General features: G+C 40.7%; 1 protein-coding gene across 1 annotated transcript; it reads right to left on the bottom strand.

Annotated features, from left to right (window-relative positions):
- Positions 1-1,258: 1,258 nt before the first annotated feature.
- mosmoa (modulator of smoothened a) lies at positions 1,259-17,766 on the bottom strand. Its single transcript, XM_068336735.1, has 3 exons — positions 16,686-17,766; positions 7,235-7,447; positions 1,259-4,459 (listed from the first exon to the last, which is right to left on the bottom strand). The coding sequence occupies exons 1-3, from the start codon at positions 16,789-16,791 to the stop codon at positions 4,275-4,277; spliced, it is 504 nt and encodes a 167-aa protein (XP_068192836.1). The 5' UTR covers positions 16,792-17,766; the 3' UTR covers positions 1,259-4,274.
- Between the last annotated feature and the right edge of the window lie 304 nt (positions 17,767-18,070).

Raw genomic sequence — 18,070 nt, 5'->3', positions numbered from 1 at the left:
AGAATAACACAGATTAAGCTATCAAGCCTGTCACATCTGTAAGGAACACTTTCAGCAGCTGAGAGCAAACATTCATTGGGTCATTTATCCGTTAGTTCTGTTTGATGTCCCACATCTGTGTTTGGAGTGTTGCTGGTTGGACTGATGTGACCCTCTGAAATCTGAAACAGAACCACTGCATCATCCTGCAGGTCGCTCAGAGGCCAACAGCGGAGAAATCCTGGGTTGAGCAAGCAGAACAGGGAAATGACAAATGAAACTACGGCGTTCATCTGATTGTATATGAACATTTCTGAACAATATCTGCAAGTGAAGTCTGAGCTAACTCACTTCCTTGAGCTGTATGTGAAGCCAGCCATCACTCTTATGTCTATTCAGTAGTCCACTTCAATGGGGAAGTGTTACTTCTGAACATAGGGTAGCCTTTTCAAGTCTTCATGCTAAACTACTGTATGTTAGCTGAGGTATTTACCATAGACTACAAATCTGTAACAACACAACGTGTCCAAACATCAGATGTAGTATTCATTACAGGTGGAAACTCTTCTGGCTGCTTGCTCCATTTCTAAAAAAAAAAAAAAAAAAAAGAGCTTTGAAAGGTCTCAAATATCCATTTTCTTACATTTTGGTCAATAAGCTGCCACAAAAAATGTTGACCTTTTCATTGATTCATTTTCTCTAACCTGCTACATCGATTTGCGCGGGTCACGGGGGCTGGAGCCTATCCCAGCTGACTAAGGGCGTGAGGTGGAGGAAACTCCGGGCGCGACAACAGTGTGCTGCAGAGCCACAATGAGACACAGACAAACACACACGCACACGCTCACACCTACGGGCAATTTTGGAACAGCCAATTCGCATGAAGCACATGTTTTTTGGAGGTGGGAGGAAGCCGGAGAGAGCCCACGCAGACACGGGGACAACATGCAAACTCCACATAAGCCGGACCCTTCTTGCTGTGCGGCGACAGCGCTATCCACGGCGCCTTTTTTTTTTCAACAACAAATAATTTTTACCTATGTAGCACTTTAAAATAGAGCACGCTGCTAATGAATGCGCTGTGAAAAGTTTTCCAGGTCACTAAATAGCAAATTAGTGCCTTCATCCAGCGTCTCATCTCCAGACAGAGAAACCTGACCGTGTACATAAAGAGGTGACGCGCATTAGGGATCATCTTTGAAGCTGAGCTGAAGGTTTCATGTTATGTTTAATGAAAGGCATGTTCTGCAAAGTGATTTCATGAATAAATTTAGCCCTTATAACATACCTAAACAAATATATTGAGAGGAGGTCACTGGCATCCAAAGGGATATACTGTGTGGACTCCATATTGACACTGCACAGGAGGTTGAATTGTTAAATGTGGAAGTGTTGAACATTCACCATGTATACTCCTTGAGCAGATGCTTTTCTACTGGTGATTCCTGGTGGCTGACCTCGAATTAGATTTAATGAAGTGTGAGTGAAAGGACATGTCAGCAGCATCTTGCAGGAGCATGTTGATTTCAAGATTTATAGGTTAAGGAGGATCTCTAATTAAATGTTCCGCTGTGCTTTGTGTATAAGCTCAGATTAGTAGTGATTCATACTTCACATCTAGTAAATCATCAACACAGTCTCTGTCAGTCACACGCACACCCATTTTCTCCTTTTATTCAGTGATAAATAATTTCCTATGACCATAGGCTTTATGTGAAGACATCCGATCAAGGCAAGAGACAAATTAGAGGGCACACATTGCCACCATTAGAAAATAATAGCAGAAACAAAAACATTGAGGTAAGAAGTTCTCTTTTTTTTATACATTTGTGGTGCTTCTATTTCTGTTACTCACACTGTTGAATGCACAGTGCTTCCTAATACAGAAATCCTGCTTTTTGTGTCTGTACATTATTAAACAAAAACAGGTCATGGCACAATACTGAACCAACCAAGACAGCGTACTGCAGAGGGTAGAGTTAGCAGTATACATAATCAGACCGAGAGTAAGAAACGCTGAGCAGCAAACATATACAAAACCAAACTCAGACTCAGTGACTGGGCTCCGTGACTGGTTACAGACACACACACAAACACACATTGTTCAGTAGAAATTGGATAGTAGTTTAATGTATTCTTAATTTGCTTTGTTTCTTGTGATGCTAGTTTCTAAATCAGTGGTTTTTAAAAGGCCACTACAGGTGATAACTGAGAACAATTTAGTGCAGGAATGGTTGATTTGTGGTTTTTAAATAAACCCAAATATCCATTTTAAATCACACAATATCATGGAAGAAATTCCTGCTCTACTCCAGGAGTAGGCTTTCTTCAGTAAAAGAATGTAGTGGACTGAGCATTGATTCATCTCAAACAAGAGAAACCAAATATTGGACTTTTTTATGCTGTCAATTTGTCAAAATATTAACAAGTTGAAAAATACAGGGCAGCTGAAGCCCACCTCTAACTCATCACGGCAAAATGATGAAGAACTAGGCTTGCAGGCCACACTGGAAGACTTAGAAAGCAGCCGTTAGCAGTTAGCCGAACACCAGTTTAATCACACACACGAGTGGTGCTGTTGAATTGTTCAGTGTTAACAAAGAAAGGTGTTACAAACAAGGGACGTTGTTGTGGTGCTGCTGCACAATTTCTGCCTGAAGGAGGCTTTGGAAATGTAGTCATGCCTCGATCCAGAAAATAACACACTAACAAGCATCATAGTTGTCCTCTAAGCAAAGTATGGAATTTGCAGAATCACCTTTGGCCCTTAGGAACACTTACGATTTTCTGAGATTAATTAGAGTGACTGGAAAAGACGATGAAAATACAGTTAATCGCAGCGCTGTGGATTCCAACAGGAACAAAAGCATTGCATTAGTGTGTGTGTGTGTGTGTGTGTGTGTGTGTGTGTGTGTGTGTGTGTGTGTGTGTGAGTAAAACACTCACGGGCCTCAAGGGCAGCAAACTGAGGCACAGCCCCATTCAAGGACCTGACCTGCAGTCCCAGTGTCTTCACTGTCATACAAAAGAAGACAAAAATATTCCTGGCTCCCTTCTTTCCCATCCAACATTAAGGGGAATACCATCAATGTTCAGGATTCACATATGTTATTTTCACACATTAGGTAATGACACTTCCTATAGAAGTCAATACTGGCTATATTGAGTTCATCTTGACCCCACAGTCATGTACACTTTTTAAAAAATACCTTGAAAGCCTATTATGATTGTGGCTGTACAGAATTTAGAGTATTACTACAAGTACAAGGTGTATTTATGTTCAGATTATGGTTCTCTAAATTCACAGTCTTCTAGTTATTGGCAAACTATGTGTATCAGCATCAAGGATGCATCTTAGCAACCGTCTTTGCTGTCAACACTGTTCCTGTGTATGTAAATAACATACTGAGGGTCTAACATTGAGTGGCATTCTCTTCTCTGGAACTGAACCTCCTCTTCTGCAGCCCATGGAGGTCACCACCCCCTTGCTACCAACTCCTTTAGCTGATTATGGTTGTGAGAAAAGTAGACAGCACACCTGTACTTTCCTCAGGTCAGCAGTAGGCTGTGTGCTGGTCCAGACAGCTGGGCTAACAGCTGCTCTCCCCCCAGCTACACACCTGGGGCTTCGCCAAGTGACAACTGAGAATAAAACCCTGCAGAAAACCATCCAGTTCTCAAGGACTCAGTTAAACTCCTCCAGCTTCAATGGAAAGGAGGTGAGAGGTGGAAGAGAAAAAGAAAAGAAACTGAACACAAAATGTACAACAACAGAAAAAACACACAACTGAAAGAGCTAGGAGAAGCCAAAAATAGCAACAGGAGCAGTCTTGACAGCACAGATTTGTGCTTAGGGGCGACGAACTGAAGGTGGACAAGGAGGGGGGGGGGGTCAGGTTGAGTGGTCCTCAAGAAATGTGTGTCAGAATCGTTACTGTGGTTGCCATGACAGCGGCACACTGAGCATCCTTTTCCCCCAACAGAACCACAACACAGAGACGGCCATGTTTTCAGTCAATAGTGGGAGGACGCTGCTACAGCCGCGGCGGCCAGCCGTCTCAGGCCTCCATCCGTTCATCCATGTCCCCCCCCTATTTTCAGTTTTGTTCGTTTATTCCTTTTTTAGTTGTTAGGTACTCCACCGCCAGCGGTCCTTTGACACATAATCAAATACTTTCCTGTATCCGGCTTCCGGCCAGAGTTTGTTTTTGATTTTCAGTCATTGCGTATTTTGTAAATCCCACAATATTTTCTGAGCCTCTCCCGACAGTCCTGAGGCAGGCGTGGTCGAGTCCTCAGCCGGGGAGGCAAACTTTGCCTGCAAACAGAAGTCCCACTATAGTGAAGAAGATGGAGAGGACGAATAGCACGTACGAGGAGCCGACAACCGTGTTGTTGGGCAGCTTGTACGGCTGGCCTCCCACCTCATTGATGTAGAAGCCTATGGGGAAGATGAGAGCCGCCATGCAGAACAGGATCACTGGAGGGAAGGAGCGACAGAGGGGGGGGGGGAGTAAGGAAATTATTAAATAAAGATATAATTATACTTGGAATTCATAAATCTTGAATGTGAACTGAATTAGATTTATTTCAGAGACAAAGTCATAGAACTAAACATGCACTTGTTTAACCAAAGAAATAAAAGCACAAAGTACAGAGAAATTAACCATGAGCTCTAAAAATTCTACAAACTGTGTTCCATTTTAGTCAGTTCAATAGCAACATACATTTTCATCATGAAATGGCTTTCAGGGATAAATTCTACACTTTAAATGCTAAAAGATTAGCGTGACTCTGCCTGCCATGCAGTCATGGGTTATTAATATTTCAATATTTCATTTAAAAATAGGTTAATTGCCACAGACAATACATTCCTCTGGCAATTCCATGACATCCAAGCAGTACATGCTGTTTTTTCTCTTGGAGGGAGGAGACGGGAATAATTTCTTATTTTATGATAATGTCTTGATAAGAAGAGGCGACAAGAAGAACAGTTGTCTACATCACTGTGGATTATTTCATTCAGTGAAGCCTAATTTGGCTTCTTATCTTCACACTAGCTGAAGGCAGACTTCGGGGAATGTTGGACAATTGTTTTAGTACTGGCAGAAGTAACTTGCTCTTATCTAAAAATAACTCGTATGTCCAGCAGCTCGTATCTCAAGGTACTACTGTATAAATAAAAAACTACAGCAGAGACAAAACGCTGGGTGGCAGATGTGCCCGACCCCTGGCAGCGATTAGTAAAACTGTGTTTGAAGGGATATGATTAGTTCTCATTTGTTATGAATGTATTAATCACTTTAAATGAATGGCACATTCTTTACATATAAATTGCATAAATGTTTTTCAGTTCTTTTTTTCCTCTGTAATAAGAATGTGATGTGTTGTCCCTCCTGTTTCCATTTTTCCACCATTGCTTACATTGTTTACACTGTCTGGCTTCAAAACACTCCCACTATTTCACACATCTTTTCTTGATTTGACTTGAAGAACCTGAGTGAAGGATCATCATTTTCTGTTGTCTTGAGATTTAAGAGACAAGTGAGTTTAGGAAACATCCTAAAAAATAAGCGAGAGCTGACTTTCTATTTCTCATATAGAGCGCCATACCCTCCCACACCTGAAATACCAAGCCTTTTCCATTGTTAGAGGTGATCATCACAATGCTTTTAGCTCCTTTAAAAAAAGTAGTTGTGCTATAAATATACCTTTGTTTCCTGTTCCTGTGTTTTTTTACACAATACCTCAATGCCCTGCAATTTAGCTCGTGACATATTTGTGCTGGCCACACAGTTTGTAGAGGATTTGTTAGAGGACTTCTGAAAATAGGTGATTCACTGGGTTGCAAAAAACAGCATTGGCTTCAATTACATAGTTACATTATTATTAATTTGTTAAGTTAGACCAAATTACTTGTTACATTACAACACTAAAGCCATTAAAACTGTTAATGAAGTAGTTACAGTATAGTCAACAAAGAAGTTGCTGGATTACTTTTGCATAACCAAAAGAAAATAAAGAAATGTTCTGTATGAGTAGAGATTACTTTTAGCTGGGATATTTGAGTGGCAGATATAAATAAACCAGAATGTGTCCAACCACAGCATATTCTCATGCCTTACAGGCTACGACTGCATGAAAACACTGAGATTGAGTCAACTATGTTCATACAACAACTGATCCCTAATGAAGACGTCTGATGAAAACACCTGCAATTCTGGAATGGCGTGACAACATTATGACATATCTTAAAAAGGTACTGACTGTAAATTTCCCAATTTGAGATCAATATCTTACCTCATCTCATCTTATCTACATCCAGAAGAAAAACGCCATTAATGTAAAATAAATTTCATAAATAACTACCAACATGATGCCACCAATGTTATTAAAAATACTAGTTAGGTTTTCAGTGTCAAATAGTCATTTGAAAATGTCACTATTTCTTTTGCACTGGCAAAATGGCAAAAGTGAGCTCTTTAGTGATATCTGGCTATTATTAGTACTCTAATTCTTGTTGGAAGAGATAATTATGAATGTACTTTTGGACTAGCAGGCAAAAACCCAAGGAAAGCGTTGGGTTTAATAATTTGAGAGACAAAAGGGGCCATAGTGTCCTGAAAAATGCTCCCACCCAGTTTTTAAACAATAATACAGAGCATTGTGGCAAAGCAACCAATCAAATTCCATTCTCCCGCAGTCTTATGAAACCAGGTCCAGCCACAGTGCTTTGAATGCTGAGCTTTTATTGAAAGCTGGAAGTGTATGTACACAGAAAAAAAAAATCAAGGTAAAGCTGGAGAAAAACGCTATAGAGAAAACGAGAGCGATGCTGTGCCACATAAGCCACCCACACCATACCAGGCAATCTTACAAGAAATCAGCTTAAAGGGAGCACTAGGTGTCATCAAGTATGCAAAAACAGCATTCACGGATGTGCTAGAGCACATTTAAATATACACACCCACACACAGGTGTTTTCATGTCACCCTGAAACACACATAAGCCTGGGAGGTGGCCTTGGAAGTCAAACTTTTCTACACATCGTAAATAACAGCCAATATTTCCCTAGTTATTCAACCACATCCCTTGTCCTTTTATTAAATCATGCCCTGAAGAAACTCTGTTCAGGAAAACAGTCAAGAGGCAAAAACAATTCTTTTTATCTTAAAGTTACATCACCATTGATATAGTGAGATGGAGAAAAGGGTGAAAAATCTTCAGCGGTATTCAAGTACTATCTTTGACTTACTGCCAGTGAAGGCGATCCAGCGGGCATATTTGGTGGCTTCTCGTCGCCAGTGTGAAGCCACCAGCAGTCCACAGGTGACTGTGAGGGAGATAATGCCCATTATGATGAAGAACAGTGTGGTGACCCACTCTGGGGGAAGCCGTGGTGGGATGCAGGTCCGGTCTCGTCCATGGATGGTTTGACATTGCCGGACTAGACCCACTGTGAGGGCACCTGCAGAGAGAGGTTGAATTTAGATAGAAACTGTTTTTAATCTTTGTTTGATTCCTCCGATGGGATATCTAAGCAGAGATCAGATCAGATTATATGATGTGCAATAATACTGATAGTTTACTCAAAAAGAATTTGCATATAATTTATTTTATTAAAATAGTTGACAACATTAGTAAATGGCCATTAGTAAATGGTTCGTGGCCCACGGATTGGCAAATCATCTGCCTTCATTATTCATAAGCAACAGCTCATGAAAAGTGCACAAGTAACACACTTACCGGTACACACAAAAAAAAGGTAGTGGATTCTCAGAACATTAATTCGGAAATGTGCCCAAAAAAATGCATCATTAGAGGTGGGCAACTGCCAAATGATAATTATTTTGCTTCTTAAACAGAACTGAAGCCAACCCAGTTCAGCACAATGTGTCTATTCACCAAAGGGCAAAATATGAATCTAACAGCCAAAGTTTGAACACATGATCCTGACAGTGTGCATAAAACCTTAACAAAATGAGAAAATTGGCAAACAGAAAAAATTATGGGCAAAAAAGATTAAGGATCTCATACTGGAGAAAAAAAATCCAAATATGATTAATTGGTGGTCAACTGATGGCAAGCTCTAATGGGAGAAAGGCCAAAGCACAGTAGCTCAACTGATGGCAAAGTGAAACAAGAACCAGTGAAGGAGGAGAGAGGCAAGAAAAACCTTTGATTTGCAAACAGATCAGTGGTGGAAAACTGGTGGGACCCAATTATACCAGTGAGTGGCCAAGACATTTCCTCATGCTTTCAAGCACAGAGGGTGAGAGCTACATTAGTCCTGGCAATTACTGAATCTATCCCACGCAGGTATGACACTTAGCACAGACAGTGAGAAATAGCAATGATATCAGGCAGCAGGTTTAAAAACTAAATATATCAATCCATACTCGACTGTAATCATTATCTTCGTCCATGACTAAGCTTTGGATAAATTCTTATGTAGAATGGCACGACTGCTATAGTGACAAATGTCGCAACGTGATTTTATACGGCAACTATCACTCAATGTTTGCATGGGAGGACAAATGAATCTATGGCTCATTCTGCATCACCATTAAAACCAGTACTCTGAGGAAGAACATGCTCCAGTGGTGCATCCTCTCTGGATGGATGCCAGTCAATTAGAGCACAACCTCAAGGGAAATTTCAACCTGAGTAACACAGCATCATATCACTTTGGTTACTGCTGATCACAGGCCTAAGCCAAAAAAGCAAAGCCGGATTAGAAGCAACACACTCAGGATGTAGGAGATTAGTGGCATTTGTTTGAAGGGTTTCCATTGTGATGGGCTCTGTGGTGCGCATTTGTTTTCTATTTAAATGTGAGACGAGCTATCCTAAACCTCATTCTTTAACACTTGCCATCTGAAGCCAAATAAAAGGATGGTGTCTAAGAAAATACAGCTGTCATTTCAATAAGGCCACTGGTAGAACAGGCTTTGGAAAAGGAGGCAGGTTTGTTAGCAAGCTTTAGTGTTTTGCCATGTGTTGCTGGGGAAATTTAACCATCATCTGACAATGCATGGCTTTAGGCAATCAGATGTTTATGAAGACACATTCCTGAAATATTCCTTATTTGAACTGTGAAATCCAATTAGCTTCCTTAGCAAAAACGCAAACCATTGTACTCTGGTATTTCGCTCTTGTACAGTAAGCTAAATGAGACTGAAAACAAGGGAATGTATATCAATGTACCTCAGCCACCAGATAACCAACATGGACCATAGAGATAAGGAAGGCAAATGGAAAAGTATCACACCGACCTGTGGCAGGGGTATTTGTGAAACTGAAATAGTCAAAATCCCTAAAGACTTTAAGCCCACCAACACAAGAGGCCGGGACATTCTAAGGTCGAGACACCCAGAAAACAAACTGGGTGGTGTGTATAAAGTTCAATGCAGTGTGTGCTGATGAGGCAAGACAACCACTTCACCAGTGGATGGCACAACACAGGAAATCAAACTCAAATATTAAACCTAAATGACTCTGAGGAGCAAACGACACAACTATCATCCGAACGACTGCAGGGGACAGGACCCTATGGACCACAGGTGAAACCTACATGACTGCGTTTCATGACTCTCATTGCAATTTAACAGCCTCAATCACTCCCATTGGGTTACATATCTGGAACTACCCATCAACCCTTCAGAAACGAAGAAGCCTCCTGGATTAGAGGCAAAAAAAGTCTTCAGGATTTTCCTAAATCCAGCTAACCTTATTCAACAGAGACCTCTACCATGACCTGGCTCTTCACAGATAAGTACTTCTTTTTAGACTAACCATATTTAGAAGTTGGCTGACTTATTCCTGAGACAACATGCAAATATGCATTAGGCCGTGTCACTAGTCGAGTCAAGGTAATAACATAACTAATGAGTTGAAGAACCTGAGTGAAGGATCATCATAATCTCTTGGTGAGCGGGTTGATGCAGACATTGACACATTTTCAACCCTCAATAATCCTGTTGTTTTCATCTGTTTCCATAATAGCCTTTCTTCCCTGCCTCTGGCAGTGGGTTTCATGATAAAAAATGGTGACCCACTCATGGGAAAAACAAGCTGTTCACTTCCTGAAGGTCAAAATCGCCCCAGGAAACCTTCAAATAATCTTTCTGTGAAAGAAACAACAGTCTGTATATGGATGAGCTAATTGTAGTCTGAGCTACAATGACATGAGCATTGCATGACACAATGTCAGAGTATTTTGGCCTTACCATGTTTGATGGTTAATAAAAAAACAACAACACTCATTCCATTGACCGCAAAATAACCCATTCAGAGAAAAGGCACTGAAACAACAAGCTTGCATGGGTGGGACCAGTAGGCCATCCAGAGGAAATCCTGTGCCCTTTATGACACCCAGTGAAAGCACTGCTTTTACAGTAACAACCCACAGAAACAATGCTAGTGGTTCAAACAGAAACATGAGAGAAGGTGGATTCAAATTAAGGCAAGGATGGAAGTGAAGGTTTCATATCTCCTGTAGAAAGTATAAAAATTTACTTTTTAGACCAAACACAGTAACGCTGTCATGAGAGAACAAGCTTCATCACAGACAAGCAACAAATGAAATGATGTTCTACCTTCTCTATCTTATTTACCCTCTCTCTTATTGCTATGGCTATTAAAGTCTTGTTGAGAGGAACATGCAATAACGGTCATGTTCCACAGCCTACAGCTGAAGTTTCTTTGACATAACCTTTAACCTTGAGCAGGATAATGTATGGTAGGTGAGAAAGGTAAAGGATGCAGGCAACGTTGCTGAGAACAGTAGACCATGAGGCAAAGCTGTGGGTAATGTAAGCGTTTTATGACCATTTCCCCTGGTTCCTGAGACATCCTGCTGTTTCACTAGCTCTGTGCGAAATTCCTGCCCGACTGCAGGCAGTCACGCTATGATACATGGGTATAGGTAAACAACTCAACAAGCATGTGCACACACAAGCTGTTCTAGTTCAAGTCTAGAAAAAAATGATCAAATAATAATAAGGCTTGTTTACGTTATATAATTACTCTAAAATTCAAATAACAGCATACATACAACCTGAGCCTGTCTATGCAAGAATGTCCATGAGGATAAAGGAGAAGCATAGATATACATTCTGGGAACTCTAGGGCTCTAGTGATGTTGGTTCAGCTGCAGACTGTAATTTAGCGTTTTTATATCCCTTATTTTGGAGCTCATACTTTGGGCTTGATATTCTTTAGCTAGAATGATGGTGGAACAATCCGATCACCAAAAAAACAAAAACAAAACTTAAATACTCACAACAGGACCTTTCAGGCTTAAAATCAAAAATATATGTGCACTATGGCTTAATGAAAATAACAAAGTCCTAGTAATGACAGGTGGACAAAACAGAGGCACACAAATATCTAATTGACAAACCAGGCAAAGGTGCTGAAATATGGATAATTTGTACTGACTAACTGCAATGCAAAACCCATCCATTTTAGCCACTCCAAGCGTGGTATGTATTGACAAACATGCATCAAACTCAAAGTGCCAGATGGCTTGTCCCAGTTTTCACAAACAACTCAAAGTGAGGGGAATTAAACAAGCCGTAGCTTAGCCAAGAGTGAGATGGGGTGGTTCAGGATGGCTAAATGTGCACTGGTGTAAAGAAAGAGGTGCGTTGGATTTATTACACAAGGCAAAAGAAAAACATCCCTGCAAAAACTAATGATTTCATCAAATGTTTATTCTTTATAATAGCTGGAAACCAAAACTTCTAAAGAATTCACTGCACTGAACAAGTGTCCTGAGCCAAAGTTAAGTGCTTTGAATTAAAAACAAACATTATTTGTTCCAGAAAGAGGGAAAAAACTCTTCACCAATCCTTCAGTTTGAGGGTCTGCTCCTCTGCTAGACCTTGTTACAGTGCTGTCGGCTGTGTATTTACAATTAACAAAATATTCCTCTCACCGACTGAGAGAAATGAGATCTGTGTCTGCTTGCCTTTGGTATGATGGTGTTGTTGTTAGTGGGGAATAGGAGGTGCCGCTGTTTGAAAGATCTGGGGGCGACGAGTCAAACAAGCCTCTGAACTGTGGTGGGCGGCAAGTTGGCGAGTGAAGCAGGCAGCAACTTCTGCTGCTAGAGGCCATTCATCAACCCTTCACTCTGTAGGGACACAATTAACATGAACACGGCTGATGTGCCCAAGAAAAATGGACCGTATTCGAGGTTTTATCGATAAATGTCACTATTACTGTGCTGGCATTACTAGAAATGAAGTTTCCACTGTCAGATCCCCTTTAAAAATAAAATGTTGATGAATTAAACAAGGAAAGATTCTCCTATGCTGAATTTGTACGTCTGTACTATCATACCTAAATATCAGTAGTGCTTTATCGTCAAAGGCCTTCATTTCTAACTACAAATGGAATGTTTAAACTAGTTGTGTTAATAGATTGTTGATACTATTGATAGGATAGTGATACTGTACTGCGTTACTGTACCTGCATGGCTGCAGCAGTGTCTGTCTGTTAATTCAGTTTAGGTTAGCATGGCTAAGTTGTGTTTCTGCTGTTGCATACAGTGGGTCTCTGTTGTGTTGAACCTGCTTAATGATTTCGACCAAATTTCTAACTGTTGTGTTTGAAATATCCGACCATTCTATGGTACTGAGTAAAACACAAACAATTATGCTGTCAGTGACTCTTTCCCACCTTGATCATTTTGTGCGCTACCAAACATGATACTTCAGATTCCTTCAGAGGAATGACATTTGTCATCACTTCCATATCTGCATCCTACATTGGTTTTGTATAAACAAATGTGGTGAAATTCTATGAGGCACTGTGGAATTCAGTGTCATTAATTTCAAAAGGAAATTGATTATTACAAACAAAACTTTATCTGTTTATCTTTATCTCAACTTTATCTGTTCCTGGTAATGTAGTCGGTGGTGATAACTCATCTACAGGCTGTTTATAACAGCTAAAAACTGCTAAAATTGGATAAATTACCTGTATTGATGATTGGAATATTAAAAAATACATGCCTATTTCTACTTACGTATTTCATTTTTTTAATCTTTAAAGGGCTACTTCATGATATGTATGCAAATTTACCTAGAGACCAACACACAACTGCTCATAAATATTTGTTGTGATTAAGAAATCAACAGTTAACATAACTAGTTAATTCTTTAAAAAATTGACAAGCCAGCCTAAGGCACCTTTTGGAACCAAAATGAGTTAGCAACAAATGAAATACTTCCAGCGTAAAGCAATGAATTTAATAACAACTGCAATTTTAATTACCTGTTCCCCTAGAGGCTAAGCATTAAGACTTTTGTTAGGATTAGTATGCATTACTCTGTTCTGAATATAAAAATTATATTGCCTGTAATTTCTAAACATCGTCATAACTACATTTTCAGTTTGGAAGGAGCGCGCTGCCATCTTTGTCCTTGCCTGTTGGCGGTACAAATTAGACATGAACTACAAGTCAGAACTGCCTGGTCTGCAGCTCTGCAATGGAATGATATTGACTGGGTGTCAGTTGCTTTGAATCAGTAACAGTGTGTCCTTGTTCTTTGAAAAGGGATATCAAAAATAACACAACACAGGCATATATGCGGGTGTCTTGATGCGGTATCTCCCTGAGCGTAATCACACATCCCTAAACTGGAGGCAAAAAACCACACTCTCGATGACTAAAACCAACTTTGATACATACTTTCTGCCAAGGGAAAATGTTTTTGAGGTTAAATAAGGGCAGAATTCCAGGCAACGATACCGTCTGCTAAGACAACAACACAGCATTGGGAGCTATCAGTGACTGTCAGAGTACATTAAGCTCAAACAAAATATTAGCCTGTAAAAATGGGTGAGATAAAAACTGGCACACAGCTCAAAATAGTCCATAAGTAATGAAGACAAGTCAATCCCAAGGATTGCACTGCAAGAAATGTGCCTTTTAATTTGATTAAATTTATAATACACCAGCTCAATTGTAAGAAGCTGAGCAAATTAGCAATTTCACATGGAATAATTCAACTGTACAAAAGCCAGCATAAAGAGAAACTGAAATTATAATACAGGCCGCAAGTAGACGGATTTTACTGATGAAGAGAAGACATGGTCACAACTATAGAATGAGTAGGCCACATTAACGGCAGGCCTTAAAGCAAATCACCCAACTTTGATTGTGTTCTGTTATTTTAAAGTTTGTTTGAAGAAACATGTTCATTAATAACCTTTCTGAGAGATGAGAAAACAACGTAACATTAATGTTATCAAACCACTAGTTGAGGTGGGATTGTGGACACATGGATTGGGTTGCAACAGTATAGGTGGTAGTAGGTAAATCTCCATTTGCAAATAATTTAAGTAAGAATAACAAACATCTCCTGATTGGACCCCCCCCTACAATTATTTCATTAATTTATTCATCATCAACCGCTTCATCCACTGTGGCGGGACGCGGGGGCTAGAGCCTATCCCAGCTGACTGAGGGTGTGAGGCGGGGGAAACTCCGGGCGCGACGCCAGTACACTGCAGAGCCAATTAACCTGAAGCGCATGTTTGTAGAGGTGGGAGGAAGCCGGAGAACCCGGAGAGAACCCACACAGACACGGGGAGAACATACAAACTCCACACAGAGCGGGACCCCAACACGGACTTACCTTGCTGTGCGGCAACAGCGCTACCCACTGCGCAACCGTGCCCTCCTTACAAATATTTCTACAATCAAAAGACCTTAATATCCTGACTTCCTTATTATTTATTATTGTAATAATAAAGTAAGACATAGAATATAAACAGAATACAAGCATAGCAGAATAGAATTAAATACAACAGACTAAAACTAAAACAACCTCAAAGTCAGATAGACACACAAATTGAAATAAAGTGAAATTTTCTTTTTACTGTACTGCAACTTAAATTCCAACCAGCAGTAGAAGAACTTCCAGACCCTTAATTTAAAACAGAATCTCAGGATGTAACCAGACTAACAACAAAGGTCAGACAGCATCGATGGTTGGCTAAAATGAGTTTGAATCATTTATCAACTGTCCACACACCACACTACAAGACAAATGTTGAACAAGGTCCGACAACTGGTACAAGTTTGTATAAGTACCATTGGCAATCGGGTCATGCAACACAGGGGAGAATTTGATGCTAACTGCAGATGGAACCAGCAGGTTTATGGTGGCACGTCACTGTGGAGATCCACCAAAAAGGAAAAAGGAGCAGGGTGGTAGTAAAAGGAAAATTCAGAGAGGTGGTCCTTCACAGAAAAGGGGCTGAGGACAGACTGGCCTTCTTTCAACCGTAACACCAACATCATGAGCTGTAGCTGCGGCTTCAAGTACTCCAAAAATACACCTTTCCTGTTTGCTTCTTATGAAATTTTATTTTTTTTCAGTATACCAGAAATTTCATGAGATATTAAACAAACCAACACAAACCTGAAACTCAAATCACTTGAGCACATGACATTAAAGGTGAAAATAATGCTGGAATACAACCTCTTGCCTAAACCATGTACTGTTATGCTTGCCACAGCAAGATAATTGTTCAACAGAAAATGTTGTATAAATGTGGAGTATTTGCCTTTCCGGACCAAAAAAACACCAACATTAGTTATATACTATATATTCTAAACCTGTGGCTAGCACAATTTCAAAATGATGAGGGGGGGGAAAGGGTGTGAGGGAAATGCATTTTAGTGTTCTATTGTGTAATTGCCACTTTTCAAGGCAAGTCAAATCACAACTAAGGACAACAGTGAAAGCTTGGGGGAGGCAAGAACAGTCACAAGGATGTAGATGTTTTCTTCTGTATGACACCCACGCTCAACTGGCACTGCAGTTTAAATTTAGTCAATGTACGACTTTCTTCCCACAGGTAGAGAGCCTTGGATATCAGTGAGTAGTTACCATGCAGTCAGGACACCTAACTTTATACTTTGACCACACCATTATATCCTGACCTTGTCTCAAACACAGCTTTAGCCTCATCCTTTGCTCTCCAATGCAATCCAAAGGACTGCATTCTAAATGGTGGCCTCGTTTCATTTGAATCCTATTATTACATTTGCCCAGACTGCTTATTCTGTAATGTAATACCATCTAGATATATTGTATTGGTGGATGACGGAGCCTTTCTGACCCAGTTACTAAGCGGTCATTCTGCAGAGAGAACAAAGACAAGCAGCTGTCTGTCAACTAACAGCACACATCTGTGACAAATCAGCTGGGATACCACAAATTAGCACCAGTTTGGTCCCTCAAATCTGATCTGTTTTGACTGTCCACAGGCTGATTACTTTGATGGCAAAGTTAGCACAAAACCAAGCTTCAAAATTTTATCAGTCAAACAAGAGAAGGCATAAAATTGCTCTTATGATCATGAACAGTTTTCACCATTAAAAAGCCTTTGTGGTCTACAAGAAATGTATGAAATTACTTTTTAGAGAATCAACTACTAAATACTCGTTTGCTTGATATTTACTGATCATTTATTGATTAAAAGTCACGCAAAAACATAACTTGAAATTATAGAAGCACCAGAAATCAACTTTGCTGCTCTAATACAAATAATAACTACAGGGTCAATTTACAAAACACAAAGCTGTAGATAACAAAAGATGCTGCTGCAGGTAAAAAAAATAAACAAAAACCATACAAAAACATAAGTGCAGCTGTGGGTAGCAGTTATCCCGCTTCATTTACCTGCTGATTCACCTGTGTTGATCCAGTCGGGGTTTGCAATGCTGGCTATTGCAAAGATGTCAGCTGCCAGAAACAGGCACCCTGAAATGATGGTCAGCTTATCCATACCGCCCGATAAACTTATGAAGCGGTGAAAGACGTAGAGAAAATGTGCTGGTCGTTGTCCAAACGCGACCCGGACCCCGGTGAGACACAGGGGCGGGGGGCTGTGATCAGGCTAACCTCGCCCCCCCTTCAACGAGACTCTGTTGTGGTTCTGTTGTGCATTTTGCAGCAACGTAAGCTCTTTCGCATCCAGTTAAATGAGAGTCTCCGGATACAAAAGGCTCAAACAGCCGTCACCACAGCATCGCATCCCAAACGTAGTCCGGTGCGGTAGAACAAAAGCTCACTCATGCTCCAGGGCCTCGGACCGTTCGTGTTGTCTTTCGGATCGCAGCAGCAGCAGCCGCCGCAGCAGCAGCATCGGGTACAGCTGCGGCTAGCAGGTATGCTAGCTAGCTCTTTCCCAGATTCGGGCTCGGTGTACCGAGCTGCGGCCCGGAGGCTGCTCGACGGCCGAGACCGTCAGTACGCTAGCATCTCAGACTCAATACAGGAGGAGAGAAAGAAGCAAAGAAAGTTCCCCTCCCTTCACAGCCTCCTTCCCTTCTAGCTGAGGTCTAACATTAACGTTAGCCGTCAGGAAAACGAGAACCCATCACCGCCTCTCGCTGATTCGAGCCCGTTCTACTCTGCTGGAATAGCATCTGGTACTTCCAGTCCGTTAGCCATCCATCTTCACCTTTTCCACATCTTCTTCTTCGGGAAACGATGAGGAGCGGCTTCTCGTTTTTTCTCTTTTTTTTAAGTCGACGTTGGGGGTTTAAATCCACACGAGGTGCGAGTGGTAACGTTATTGTTTTGCTTTCAGTCCGTGTGCCCACCGCTAGCTCAGCTACCCTCCCAGTCGAATGACATCAAGCGAACACCCCCACGCAGCGTCGCACACATCCACACAGGGTTCAGGTTGGAGCAGGGGTCTCTTCTCGCGAGATTACACGAGACCACGGCTCGTGTTGCGTTAAACGTGTGGTCATTAATTGAGGGTCTGTGAGATAAAGTGTGCATCAGCAAATACATATCAATATTATGCGATGTATGTAAACTAAGGGTGATTCTATGATCAATGTTCGATATCAAAATCTAATTACATTTAATCTACTTAAATCTAATCTTGTTAATCTTTTATAATAATGCAATAATTCAATGTCATTCACCCTTTTCATTGTACTGTACGTGTCTATGGGCTTAGTAATAATGTAAAATAACAATCATCCAATGCTTTTGAAAACACAGGGCACCAGATGAAGTGGAATTTGCTTTCAGATAGCTCATCACATATA

This window comes from Antennarius striatus, chromosome 16, assembly GCF_040054535.1.
Source record: "Antennarius striatus isolate MH-2024 chromosome 16, ASM4005453v1, whole genome shotgun sequence".
Classification (NCBI taxonomy): Eukaryota; Metazoa; Chordata; class Actinopteri; order Lophiiformes; family Antennariidae; genus Antennarius; species Antennarius striatus.
This window is presented reverse-complemented; position numbering and strand designations above follow the sequence as displayed.

Bases quoted from the DNA above. Each gene is read 5' to 3' on its own strand.
- mosmoa (XM_068336735.1), bottom strand. From the start codon at position 16,791: ATGGATAAGCTGACCATCATTTCAGGGTGCCTGTTTCTGGCAGCTGAC. The intron at 7,448-16,685 runs GTAAATGAAGCG...CTCTCTCTGCAG, and splicing joins CAACACAGGTGAATCAGCAG to GTGCCCTCACAGTGGGTCTA. The intron at 4,460-7,234 runs GTAAGTCAAAGA...CCTTCCCTCCAG, and splicing joins CTGGATCGCCTTCACTGGCA to TGATCCTGTTCTGCATGGCG.